Genomic DNA, 13369 nt, shown 5'->3' with positions numbered 1-13369 from the left:
TTAGTATCACTGATCACTAGGGTAAAAAAAGTTACTTTATTTGTATATTAATACTTCGAGTAGAACTGAAAATACAGAGCTTAATTGTTGCTTTCAGTTTGTAATTTGACATGTGGATGCTTACAAAGGAAATCTAGTAACTGCTCATCAGGTGCTTCACTGTGTTGGCTCTGTGAATCCAGACTGGCCATCAGAGTCTAATAGCTCTAGTTCCCTTTTCCTCATTAAAAATATTTTAACCACTGGGATAGCTGTAATCAGTAATACATTAAAAATACTCATAAATGCATGCAGTGTAAATAACTGTTTTTTAAACAAGATTAAGCTCTTGAGAACTTGGAACACAATATTCTACTAAATGTGTTTATTAAAGAACTACTACATGCTACAAAGAATGGCTGGTTGGCTGGCAGGAACTCAGAGGGCTTGTTCCAACAATTCATATATAAATATATTTTTAAAAACTCCATTGTCTTATGGATAGAAACCTGAAAAGTGAGAGATCAGATCAGGATTTATTCTACAAGTTTCCCAGGCAACGAATTTGCTATCAAGCAAAAACTAATTCTGATAATTTAAGAAAATTATTCAACTTAACTGGAATTTGAGGTCGTGAGTGACATACTCAAGAACTATTCAATTTTGGCCAAATTAGTGTCTGTTTCTAATGTGTGAGTCCATTAACTGTTCTATTTAGTTTTATCGCAGAATAGGAAAGGCTTTTGGCAACAATATTTTCTATAGCGCTATGCCTTCCATAATGATCTTAGCTTGAGAATATTGTGTTTATGTAAGTGTGCAGATGACTTAATGTATACAAGAAAACCAAGAAGGAATCTCCAAGAGGGCAAATAGATCTACGTGCTGTTTTTCAGTAAACTTAAAACCAGTTTGGGGGGCAAAGAGATAAGAAGTTTCAGACAGCCTGTATAATTATATTTTCATGCAGTAAGGAGCAAAACAGCAGTGAGAAAGATAATTTGAAAATGGACGTGTGCTCACAGCTGCTTAAGACAATGTAGCATGCATGTGTAATACAACTGTAACTCTGCAGGGAGACTATTTGAAGTACATACTATACTTCAAAGGCTAATGTAATATTGTTTCATTAACAGGACTGATCTATTTTCAGGCTGATCTCCAAACGACGTTATTCCTTCCCAACAGGTGAAGAAAAAAAACAAGAAGTGGTCAGCCGGTGCCTTCGGGGCCAGGTACAGCTCTTGAGTAGCCAGCTGTGGCTTCCATGTTGGGATTACCTTGAGGGACTGGCTGTGCTAATGGGAAGGCATCTGTGGGAGAACTCGAGATCAAGTGGAAACAGGTCACTATGGTACCCAGCAACATACACACACCAAATTAAGTAGTAGGAGTCCTCTGTCTATGATCTAGTCTCCAAAGTATGTCATACACATCTTCTGGCTCTTGGCTGCAAGCTGTTGCCATGACCTGTGGAAGGTTGCTAAGTTGCAGGCTGTTTACACACTCATTCTAGACTGCAATTCCTATTTTCAAGGGTTTCTTTACAGTTGGATGAAAATAGTGTTTTTTCCTCAGCAAGGATTATTTGTGTGTCAGTAAATTAATTCAGTGAAGCTTGCCAAACCAGCCGAAATAAAGTTTCTTTAAAAAAGAAACAAGAAATATACAGTTGAAAAATTGGTAAATACAGGAAGCCGAGAAGATGAGGAAGCAGCAGCAATATATTGGATTGATACAGTGATACAGCAACATATTCACACAAGGAAAGAAGATGATGGAGCAGATACTCTGTACTAAGTAGACTGTCTCTGTAAATCAGTATTATACACTTGAGCATTAAATCTACTTCTTTATTAGATTCGGCTGATGATATAACCTCTTCTTATTTTTTGTGTGTAGTGGAGGAAGCAGGGTGGTTTCTGGGTTTGGTTTTTTTTTTTTTTTTTTTCTTTCTGCTGACACTTTACCTAGACCTTAAAGATAATTTGTTGATCTAAACATAACTTCTGGATTTTATTTTTTTTGATCCAGTTTCAGTCTAAGAAAAAGGTCTAAGTTGTTACTATTTTTTAATATAATTGGACAAAGAAATTGATTGGTAAGGTGCATATAATAACCACTGAGAATTGTATACTTAAACGAATAATCATCTATCTGGATTTCATCCTCTGTTCTCTTTTATGTTATATGGGTCATGACTTGAGGGAGAGCATCCCTCAGTTTGTGTTTGCTTACTTTTTAAAAAAAAAACACAGTAAAGGTAACAAAGTGTTTAATTATCATAGAATGAAATGGTTCTATTTCTAACTTCCTTAAAATCTAGTCAGAAGACTTTTCTGCAAAACTTCAATTTTATTAATGCTGTATGCTAAGTTCCAGTCAGCTTTGGAGCTAGAAATGTATTGCTTAAGCGCATATTGAGAAGAAACTTTTCCTGTTTAACTTCCTTTCCCATGGTTGCTTCACGAACTGACAAGTGCATTCTCTCACCTTTTACACAACAGCAACTGGATTTTTATTGTTCCTGAATTCAAGATCAATAACTTTGTAATTTATATCCTGAAGATAGCAAATTATGCATAACTTATACTATTTAAGTAATGCTATGGTCTTAAAGACTCTGCCAAATGTTTTGCCTTCTAACGCTGTGTGTGACTTTCTGAAATTGCTGGTCATACATAAAAGACTTGCAAGAAAAAAGTCTGCATAACGAAAATCAAACAGTAACTTTTTCTTAAAATGGTCACAGGAGTATAACATATGGGAACTTTCTATCAACGAGGAATTTGTTGGGGGTCCCAAGAACACTGAAATCATGCTCAGTTACAGATGGGACGTTAGACTGGAGCAGTTACTAAGGTCTGTGTGCACCTGCTTTTGAAAGTGGAAGGATTATGTAAATCTCCACAAAAAGAGGCATATTCTTCTACTTCAAAACTCATCTGTCATCTCGCGCATCAGTTTTGGGTCAGACTGCACTCTCCTAACTAATGGAATAAAGTTTTGGCATTTCATACAGTCAAGTGTTTGGTTTTACACGGTGCCTTGTTTCAAAAGGGCTGAAACACTTTTTTTCCCCAAGGTAGGTATTTTAACAAGAAACTCGATATACCATTGGTGGTAAAAAGCTGGTTTCAAACAATGTACCTTACAATGAGCTGACATTGTAACTATTTACTGTTACATGCTGGTTTTCACTCAAGAAGCTCAAGGTATTTTGCAATCATCAAATCTTTACTCTCCTACAAGAGTTTACACAAGCCCTCCAAGTAAATACTTGGCCTCTTCTGTGCCTTTGTGCCAGGCAGTAGAGCCACATTGCTGGTAGGGCTACCAGAACCCTGGGTTTGCTTGGGGACATGCTACCCTGGTGCAGATGCTGCAGAGGTGGTATGTAAGGCTGGTGTGGAGCATTCCCCCAAGAACTGTGTGTCACTCTGAAGCAGGAAAGGAGCTGTGTGCTAGTATTTGTTGATGTCTGGGCACTGATGAGGCTGATACGGCATACTGAAAGGGCCCTCTGCTGAAATATGTTGGGACTTTCTCCAGGTCCCAAAACATCTGAGGCTAGGAGGATGCAGACACAGCTTTATATTTTTACTGGATTTTGGAAAGACAAACCTACCAGAACAGTTATTCCTGCATGTGTTCCCATAATGTTTAATGTTATTGCATATTTGTGCTGCCTAGTTACTTCTAAAAATAACAAACTTTTTTTTTTTTTTTAAGGAAATATGCTATACAAAACCCCGTGCAAAAAATAATCTGTAGCATCGTACCTATTACTACAAGTTAATTTTCCAACACAACTCCAAAAATGGTCAGTCATGCCAGAATTTCTTTAGTTGGCATAAAAGGCTGCTACTAGCATTAAGTAGCTAAAACAGTTACTTCAGTTATCACTGCTCTGACACAGCACCTAGAACTAAAAAACAAGAATAGCTGTGCTTATCTGATAACAGGTTCTTAAATTGTATAGTCTTCTGTCAGTCTTCAGACTATAAAGGTAAAAGCTCAGCTTCTCTTTTCTTAGCTGCTATAGTGTGAAAGCATTAGTTCATACTTCTGTCAGAATTATCACAAGAAAGACAGCTAGAATTCAATTAGAAGGTTTGGATCCAGAGATCACTGATTAGTTTAGATTATTAATCAACATAATCAACTTTCTCTTAAAATAGTGGTTTTAAATTACTTGCATTAGACTAGTTATTTTTATATTTAGTTCAATCTCTTTGAAGAAATACAGGCTGCCTAAATTTTCCAGCAATGAACTTTTTACCCAAATCACTAATACATTTAAATCAGCTTACCACATAAATGTTTTCCCTTTTACAAGCAAGACTGTACAGTGTGTTGCATTTCTCTTTTCTATAATTAGCCCAAACATTTGGAAATGGCAGTAATACTTTCTCTGTATCTTTATAGGAAAGTAAATGACCTAAAAAGGGAAGAAGGGCTAGTCTAGGAAGGAGCACAGCTAATCTAAACATCACCCACAACTTGCAATCAGGGATGGCCCCTGCCCCTTCCCTTCCTTCTCCAACTAAATCCTTTCAGTATTTGTGTTTTGGTGTGTTTTTTTTTTTTTGTTTGTTTGTTTGTTTGTTTGTTTTTTTTAAACTGTGTCTTCACTACAGATTTCCCTACTTGGAAATATTATCCTTTGTGATCACTGTACAGCAACAACGGATAAAGCTGTGCCAAGCAGAAAACTGGCCCATGGTGTAAAAGTTTGTAATCAGTAAAGAACATGTACACTACAGACAGGGGCTACTCCAACATGGAAGTATTAAGTTCATCTGTCATTTTAGTAGTGTTCACATTGTTCAGACAACTGTGTGCTATTTCTATACCTAATAAACACTTTCGAATAAGAAAACTGTGAAGAAAGATTTTCCACTTCGAAAGTTTAATTTTGGACTGCTGTATACTGTCAAACTTATTAATTGGTGGCTCAATTATAATTTCAGCCAGTGATAATCTGTCCAAATTTCCTGAATGTAACAAATGGTTCAAAACTCTGATTTCACAAAAATAGCAGAACAATTTTATGCCAGGAAGAAACAGTATAAGAAATTAGAGGGTCTTTTATAGCATAAAAAAAACCCATAAACATGTATTTCCTGACTGGTTAATCATCCACAGCAGTCAGATTTGTATGAACACAGAATCTCAGCATCAGTCTTTCAGTAGGGCCCTATGTAGAAAGTTATTCTGCAAAAGTCTAGTGCACAGCAACAGAAGATGCCTTTGAACATGCTTTACATGTACGTAAATATAATCACAGCTCCAATTTCTGGCCATTCAAGCTTTTCCTTACAAACCTTTTAGCTACAACAGTTAAGCAGAAACTGAAGACGTAACTGTTGATGTTAAGCTGAATCACACAGCCTTGATGATTCCTCCTGTGAAATCTCTACCACCTGCACACATTTTGGATAATAAACCAGTCATAAAGGTTAATTAACTAGAAACTACACGAGGCTAGGCCTATCGGTTCAATTTAGGAGAAATCCCATGAAACAGTTGATTCTTGCAGAGATTGTGATCGCTAGAGCCCCTTTTTGGATACTAATGCCGTGGAAAAATAATATTTTTTCATACAATTCTTCCCATTTAGTCAGTTAGAAACACAGTCAGCATTGACAAACACCTGGGATGGTACCAGCCACAATAAATCGAGGGCTTTAAAATGAATTAGGCACTAAGCATCCCTGTGTTGCTAGTTTACTGTTAGATTTGAGGTAAATCAAGGCTTCCACTCAGTAGATGATACAGGTTAAGTATACTGCTAGATCCTAAACAGCTGTTAAGGACACAAAGTTATTTATTACAATTCAGACGGACCACTAAGATGGTAGCTTGTTCCCACAGGAATGAACAGTTAACCATAGTTTCTGGGACAGTTAAAAGCAACTTATTAGGGTTTTGGCTCCTTTATACCAAAGCTTTTTGATGGGACCTGTAAGGCTTGCCAAGTTGGAATAAGGACTTAATGTAGGAGAAAAAGAAAGAAAATGGTCATGTTTAATTTTGTGGTTGTAAAAGGTGACTGGATTTTAGGGAAGGCTTTCAGGTTTGAGAATAGTGTTGAGGACGGCAGGGGAAGAGCACTGGTCATGCAGTACCAGGATAAGGGTTCATTTTGGCAAATGAAACTAGTTTACTGTTAATTCCTTAGGGGGCTTGGGGTGACACTTAAAAATAAAATTTAGGGTTTTCCCAATAGTAGAAGTACTTCATCAACTCCTGCAATCCCAAACAATAATAGTGAAAGTAATATCCACCCTCCCCCCCACCTCACCTTTAGCTAAAATTCCAATTCAGGAGATGACGCATCGATACACCATGCAAATCTAGTAATGGCAAAACCACACATTTACCTTTGCTTCTGAGCTTAAACCCAAACATTATGGTAGCCAAAGCTCACCGGTCTCAGATCTAACAATAATCCATTTTGCCCCGTCTACAGCCCTCACTCAGTCCACAATTATATCAGTAAAAATTGCTTTTCTGTTCCCACTATCCCGAAGCCATGGGACTTCTGAGTCCCAAGCCAATCTCCAGTTCTAGTTTTTACCCCAGTCTTGCAGGACCCAGCAATAAATAAGCCTTTCTTGTTTGATCTCTCAACGCTAACCCTAATCTGAACTAGAGTTTTTGAGGAAAGAGCAGGAAGTCAAGCTTGTCACTTTCTGTCATCTTTAACCTTAATCTAACACCCAATATTGACAGCACCAAAACGGATCAAGGCAGAGCCTGGACAAGAAATGGACTTAAGTATTTTTAAAGCTAGTATTTGGTACATCAGAATCTAAAGAACAATTTTTGTTATTGTTCCCTGTGGCTTACAGATGAGGACTCGGTACTTACAGGCATGAAGAAGTTAAAGTTTGCCTAAAGGCACATGGCCCACGTGTTGCTGGTGTCTTTTTACATTGAGGCTTAGGCAACAGCCAGGAACTAAACTATCCATCGGATGTATTGTTGGATCCTGCAGTTTCTTAGCTTGGACTGTGACTGGAATGAACAGAAGCATATGGTTTTATGTGGACACAATATGCTGGCATGCTTTTAGGGCTACTGTCAAGCTTGAACTTTGGCCATAAACCCCCTTTGTTATATCCTGTTTTACCTATACTACTAAAATTAAGTGTATGGGGTAGATATTTGAAAGATAATGATGAGACAGGTTATGGGTGACTCGACTGTAAGGCTGAGCAAAAGCAAAGATTAAAATGTAATGCACTCCGTTTCGCAAAGGCAGCAGTGAGGGCTGGTGCTAGCAGAAATGCAGGGAGGACAGCCAGAATTCCCTTAGCTTTGGGTACGTCTGGAAAAGCGGTGGCACATCACTTACACAAGTTCAATGAGGATCAGTGAAAATGAGCTAAAGCACTCTTAAAAATAAATTTGGCAGTACATACACTTCAGTGTGTCATCACTCCTGAACACAGGAAACAACAGGCCATCTTTTGAGGCAGGATTTGAGTCACTGAAAGGCCTTCATCCTGTTCCCAGAACTTGACCTAAATAAAGTTACCACTCCTCTGTTTCTGTCCTTAAACGCTTCTGGAACGGGTGTATTCAGACAAGGGCTGCCCTATGAATAGCTGGATCGCATCCTCTTTCTCACTCATTCTTTGAAATCCCTGAATATCGCCACATGTAGGAGCTGCCAAATCACAGGCAGAAGGGCAAAACAGAACGCATCCAGCTGGGAGCTACAGAATTTTTAAAAAAACCTTTCCGACTCCCACCCTATTTCACGTTCCTGGTCTCACCGTGACTGGCTGCCTGCCTGCAGGGAAGACACGAACACCACGGGCGCCCCGGTGCCCTCTGAGCGTGTTCGTAGCGCTGCACGCGCGTGCGGCCGTTACTTAAGGACGTGTTCTGTGATAAGTAATAGAAGAATTTTGCTTTCGCTAAAAGTAATTAAAAATTTACTTCTTAGGCTAAAGCTATTATTAGTACAATAATCCAAATTTTAAGAAAAGTAAAAGACTTTACTACTGGGAAAAGGGGGGAATTGATCTGAGGAAACACCAACCCAACAGCCCCCCCTCTTGGGTTGCTCACCAGATGATCCGTATCAAAGGGTGGTAACTCCTTTGCAATGGATTGAGAAAGAACAGAATGGGCCATCTCTGGTATCCCTTGTCCTTGAGGTAAGAGAGGAACTGAAACCACTGAGCCATAAAAGACAAAGGAGCTGCAAATTGGCCCAGGCTTGAAGGACAAGGTGTACGAGACCACAGGACTGAAGAAAGAAGATTGTAGAAGCAGCCAGGAGGCGTGCCGAGGTGTTGAAACCGGCAGCTGGGCGGATAAAAGGGGGTTTGAAACGTAAACAATTTGGTGAGCCTGGACGGAGCTGCGACTCCTCGGCCACCGCAGCGCTGCATTTGCTCTCTTACTTTAATAAAGATTCATTAATCCATATTTGGATGTGATTGGCCTTAATCTACCTATACCACGTTCGCTGCAGGAAATGAAGCCCGGGGCGCCGGGAGTAATTGCAGCAGCTTCGTTTAACCGAGCGATATGCGCTCCCTTGCTAAAGCCGGTATGCGTAACGTGCAGCCTTCCGCAACCTAGAAGCCTCGTATTTACCCGCAGAGATGACTGCCCGTCCCACTCCGAACTTTAGGAGGCCCTAACCCTTCCCCCCGCCGGCACTGTGGGGGGGGGCAGTGCCCGCGCTGGAACCGCCCGCAGCGGGCGGGGCGCTGCCGGAAGCGCGGGCCCGGAGGAGGCGGGGCCCAGGGAGAACGGCGGGCCGGGCCGGGCGGCCGCCGCCGGTCCGCCATGCTGTTCCGTTTCGGCGTGGTGCTGCCGTCCCGCATGACGGCGGGCGGCGGGGCGCTGCTGGTGGCCGGCTCGCGGCCGGAGCTGGGCGGGTGGGACCCGCAGCGCGCCGTGCCCATGAAGCCGGCGCGGCCGAGCGCCCCGCTGCCGGCCCAGGAGCCCGCGCTGTGGCTGGCGGAGGTGGCGCTGCCCGACGAGGCCGCCGCCAGCCCCTTCTGGTACAAGTTCCTCCGGCGGCAGGGCGGCGACCTCTGCTGGGAAGGTAACGGGCTGGGAGGGGAACGGTGGCGGCGGGTGGGAGCGGGGCGGGCCCGGGCCCGGCGCCGCCCGCCCGGCCCTCGGGAGGCCGCGGCGGCCGGGGGGGGCCTGGCCCGGCCCGGCCCGGCCCGAGCTCCTTCTCCTGGAGGGAGCGCTCGCCTTGCTGGCGGCTCCCGCAGCTCCGCCGCTTGCCCGGGGCCCCGGAGCGTCGCCCGGGGGCCGGGAGCGGTGACCCCGTCAGACGGGCTGTGCCCGGGGGCTTGGCCCTGCCCGGCGGCGGCGCCTCCGGTACCGGGAAGGCCTGAGTTAGGCTCGCCGGTAGAACCTCCGAGGCTGTCGCGACATGACCTGAGCACTCGCTAACAAAAGCATTTTTTTTACTGTGTGTTGGAGGAGAGTGAATGCAGAAGGAAGCTGTTCTTCTAGATTGGTAAACAGTTCCTGGGAATAGTTTCATTATTTTTTTTCCTTATGCCTAGAGGCATCCATTGTCCTGATTTTTTGTTCTCTTTCTTCCCCCAGAATTAAAGAACTCAGGATTTCCTAGTTAGGCACTAAAGTGTGACTTATTATTTTATTGTAGTAAACTGGAATGTCATGATGGTGTTTTCAGGCTGATAAATTTTACCGTTGGAATCACTGGGAAAAAAAAATAGGAGAAAGTTATTTCACAGCTTTTCGAGTCTTCTTGCTGTTTTAGCAGTACTTCCACTGTGATTTCCTCCTGTTCTGTGTTGTCAAATGTTGAATACCTTTAGTCAGTTTCCATATGCTGTTCTAATATATTTAGTTGAAGTATCTTAAATAAAAGAGAACATATACAGTTGTATACTGAGTCAAATGAAGCTCTAAATATATCTCTTGTCACTGAGGAAAGGGTCTGACTTGGTGAAAGGAAGACAGATGACTAGGTAGTTTGTGTGGATTTAACTTATCAAATAGTTTTATAATCCATATACTGAAATAACACATTGTAGAGCAGTTGCTCTTCACCCATTTTAAGAACACATATCACACTTTTAAACTGCTGTTCTGTCGTATAGACTAAAACATGCATGTCGTCATAACTGTTGCATTTGGGTTTTCTCTTCTTTATACTAATAAAAGGCTACGTATTAATAGCACATTCACAGAAGTTTACATCATGAAGTACTATTTACACCATGTAATAGTAATTATTTTATTTAGCAGCTAAAACAATTCTGCCTGGTTTAACCATGTTTTTCTTTTGCAGAAATGCAGGAAAAGTGAATTTATGGAATAAAAATCTTTGCATCTCTCCAAGGAAGCAGAATTGGGTCTCTTTTGAAGGTGCCACGTTGTACATAACATGCCAGTGATATCGGTATATACAGAGGTCTTCTCACCACCCAGAATGTAGAAATAACAATAGAGTGTTCCAGTCTGTAGAGAACCTGCAATTGTGAGGTGATGGTTACCATCCAGGTTGGAAGTAGTGATATCTCAAGGTATTTGTCTGTACCTGGGAGCACGTTCAGGAAATGTAGTCTGAGTAAGAAACATAGTCTGTTTTGGCAGTGGTGCTATGGATGCAGTTTTAGGATTAGCCTGTGTGGGATTTTGTTCCTGTCATTCTGAACGGTCAGCAGTTTGAGATTATTGTTTAGCTAGAATGATAGAAAACAAATGGGCATATCATTCATATGCAGAGAGGTTTTTTTTAAGTAGTCATTCACATCAAACATTTTTTTCCTAAGTTGTTATTTGCAGGAAAGAGGTAAATTTGCTTAAACCTTGAAATTTATTGTTCTTTGTGTATTACATGAAGGGAGTTTAAGCATTGGGTTTCTTTAATCCAATAATTAAGCAATATCTTGCTTTTTTATGTGATTTGTTTTAATTTTTTTTTTCCACCTGTAGATCAGTAAAAGTTTTGGCCGTTGTTTATTCTTGTAAAAATCACAGTTTGAAAAGACAACTGCCTTTTTTTTTTTTTAAAAAAAAAAATGTGATAAGCACATGCTGTGCTTTGGCTCTTTAGTATCCTATGTGTTTAGAATTAAAATGTGCTTTGGGAGACATTTAGCAGTTAGAGAACATCTGCAGTTTTGAAGACATGGTTATGAGGAATAGAGGAAAGTGCAGAATGATACTTGCTCTAAGTTTATGAGTTCAGGCATTCATCTGTAACCAGAGAAACTGCTCTCCAATTAATGGGTGTCAGATGTTTACATATATTGGATATGAAATAATGTGCCATATTTAAGAAAATGACTCCCAATTTTTTTGTTAGTATACTTTGTGTGAGAGTTCCACTAGTAATGCGTATTCCTTTTATAATGCTACAGTACATGTTGCATTACATGTTTTGAGTATAAATTTAGTTCATCCTTACAGCTGTTCCAATGCAACAGGGAAACTGAAGGATACAGTTGTGAGGGTATTTGGTTCTGTGAGCTAGAAGAGTCAAAGTCGTGGGCCGGTGTCCTGTAGCTTTGGGTTCTGCCAGGGAGCCTGGGAGGGAGCCTCCAGGCAAGGCTTGGCCTGCTGGAGGGTTGCTGGCTTGTTGCTTGTACCTGGAGGGAACTGGTTCCCCTCTCTAGGAAGATGAGGTGGGAGAGGAGACTCTCATGCTCCTGAAGCGTCAGATGCTCACCTCTGCTGTCCCTGGGAGATGGTGATGCCAGCCTGTATCCAGGGCCTGTCCCTTAAAGTCATTGGGCTTTTTGGGCTCAAATCATGTGATTTCTGTATGCGCTCTGGCCCAGGTGAGGTTTCTTCAGGGTTGGTATTTGGCTTGCCTGTGGTGAGCTCAGCTGGAAGGCCTGTTGTCCAGGAGGGTTTTAATTGTGCTACAGTATCTGTGGAAAACAGATTGGCTATGTTGACCTTTAGAATCTGGGAATAGCTTTACCTATCAGAAAAAATAAATGAATGTATCTACCTTTTCTTTTACAACTGCATCCTGTGTGTCTTTATGTGTATGTTGGTTTTGATGTAGATTCTTCAGAACTGGATTTATTCGTGTCTCTCAGCTTGGAAAGTAAAAGTATATTGTGCCTACTGTCAAAACTAAATAAATGCAAGATGAAACTTACGCTTGAATTTGTTTTTGTGAGTTTATGCTTGAACACTCATATATGTCTTAATACCCTTTACTCTGGTCTAAATGAACTGTAGGTACTATACAAGATACATGATTCATAAAAGGTCAGAGGAGTTACTAAGGGTATATTCCCTGAACTGTATTTTGAGATGACGGAATACAGTCTGTTGACACTTTACATTTTGAGAAGGGGAAAAATACATGTAACAAGTATAAGCTTATATTGTAAAATGTTCATCCATTTTCACATAACCACTAGTTTGTTGTGGTTGGTGCTTGCCTGACACTTGACAGGTACAGTATTGCCTGTTAAAGCTGAAAAGCATGATCAACCCACATTCTAGTAATCTGTGCAGGTGAGCAGAGCCTTATTCCTTCCAAAAAAACATCTCTAGTTTTGGGGAAGTGAAAGGAGAGAAGAGGAGGTGTCTTGTTTGCACTTACGTGCTGCTGCTGTTCTCTGGTTTCTTGGGGCCCTAAACAAACAATACAACAGTGTTCAATTTAGAAACTGTTGTCTTACACAGCCTGTGTCTTGTTGTGTTGGCCTTCCAACATTTCTAGTTCATACTCCTGTGAGCTTCATTACAGTTTAAAGCCATTTGTTGGACAATTGTACACTTCTGATGATGGTTCAAAAAGACTGCTACATTTATGGAGTAATAAAGGTTTTCATAGTATTGTAATATAATTTGTGAAAAATATCAGAAGTAAAATTTGATCGTACCTTTCAAGGGTCGAGCACTTGATTGGCTGAAAACATTGGTGATAGTAAGGCACATTAAAATTTAATTTTTCAAGTGTCAGTGTGTTGAAACCTAACCCAATTTCGCTTCTTGACTTCAACTCCATGGAACAAAATGGATATAACTTCTTATTTTAAAGGGGGAGATTCTGTAGAGGATGGATGGGAAGTTAATACCTAGTTGCCTTTTGCATTGGAGAGATTGTAATAGAATAAAAAATATCTGGGGCTAAGCCTTAGCAGGATAAAGCAAAGTAAGAATTCTTTAAAGCCATTCTGGAGAAGTACAGTTGGATGCAACATTATTTTTCTGTAACTGAGATGCATTTCTTTCTTTCCCAAAGCTCATCTACAGATCCCCAAGTTAGGTAGCAGTTCTGTTATTAAAAGAGAGGAGAAGATAACATTTCTTCATGCTTCTTAATGCAGATATTTTATGTAGCAGTGTTCCCACTGGGTGTCGCCGTTTTACCTGTGTATAGCCAGTGACTGCCTAGTTTCTTGCA

The 13369-nt window shown here is 41.0% G+C and overlaps 1 protein-coding gene and 1 long non-coding RNA gene across 2 annotated transcripts in view; both read left to right on the top strand.

The window, feature by feature from the left end:
* The first annotated feature begins 8745 nt into the window (after positions 1-8745).
* Positions 8746-13369, top strand: part of EPM2A (EPM2A glucan phosphatase, laforin) — a 41127-nt gene continuing 36503 nt past the window's right edge. The window contains exon 1 of the mRNA XM_033011639.2: positions 8746-9055. Within this exon, the coding sequence (XP_032867530.2) occupies positions 8794-9055 (262 nt within the window). The 5' untranslated portion in view covers positions 8746-8793. The remainder of the gene's footprint in view (positions 9056-13369) is intronic.
* Positions 9096-12109, top strand: LOC122153713. Its single transcript, XR_006165596.1, has 2 exons — positions 9096-9481; positions 10286-12109. It is a non-coding gene; the product is annotated as an uncharacterized LOC122153713 (long non-coding RNA).

Source organism: Tyto alba, unplaced genomic scaffold, assembly GCF_018691265.1.
Source record: "Tyto alba isolate M040663 unplaced genomic scaffold, T.alba_DEE_v4.0 Super-Scaffold_22, whole genome shotgun sequence".
Classification (NCBI taxonomy): domain Eukaryota; kingdom Metazoa; phylum Chordata; class Aves; order Strigiformes; family Tytonidae; genus Tyto; species Tyto alba.
The sequence above is the reverse complement of the archived record's forward strand: the minus strand, read 5'-3'. Positions and strand labels throughout refer to the sequence as shown.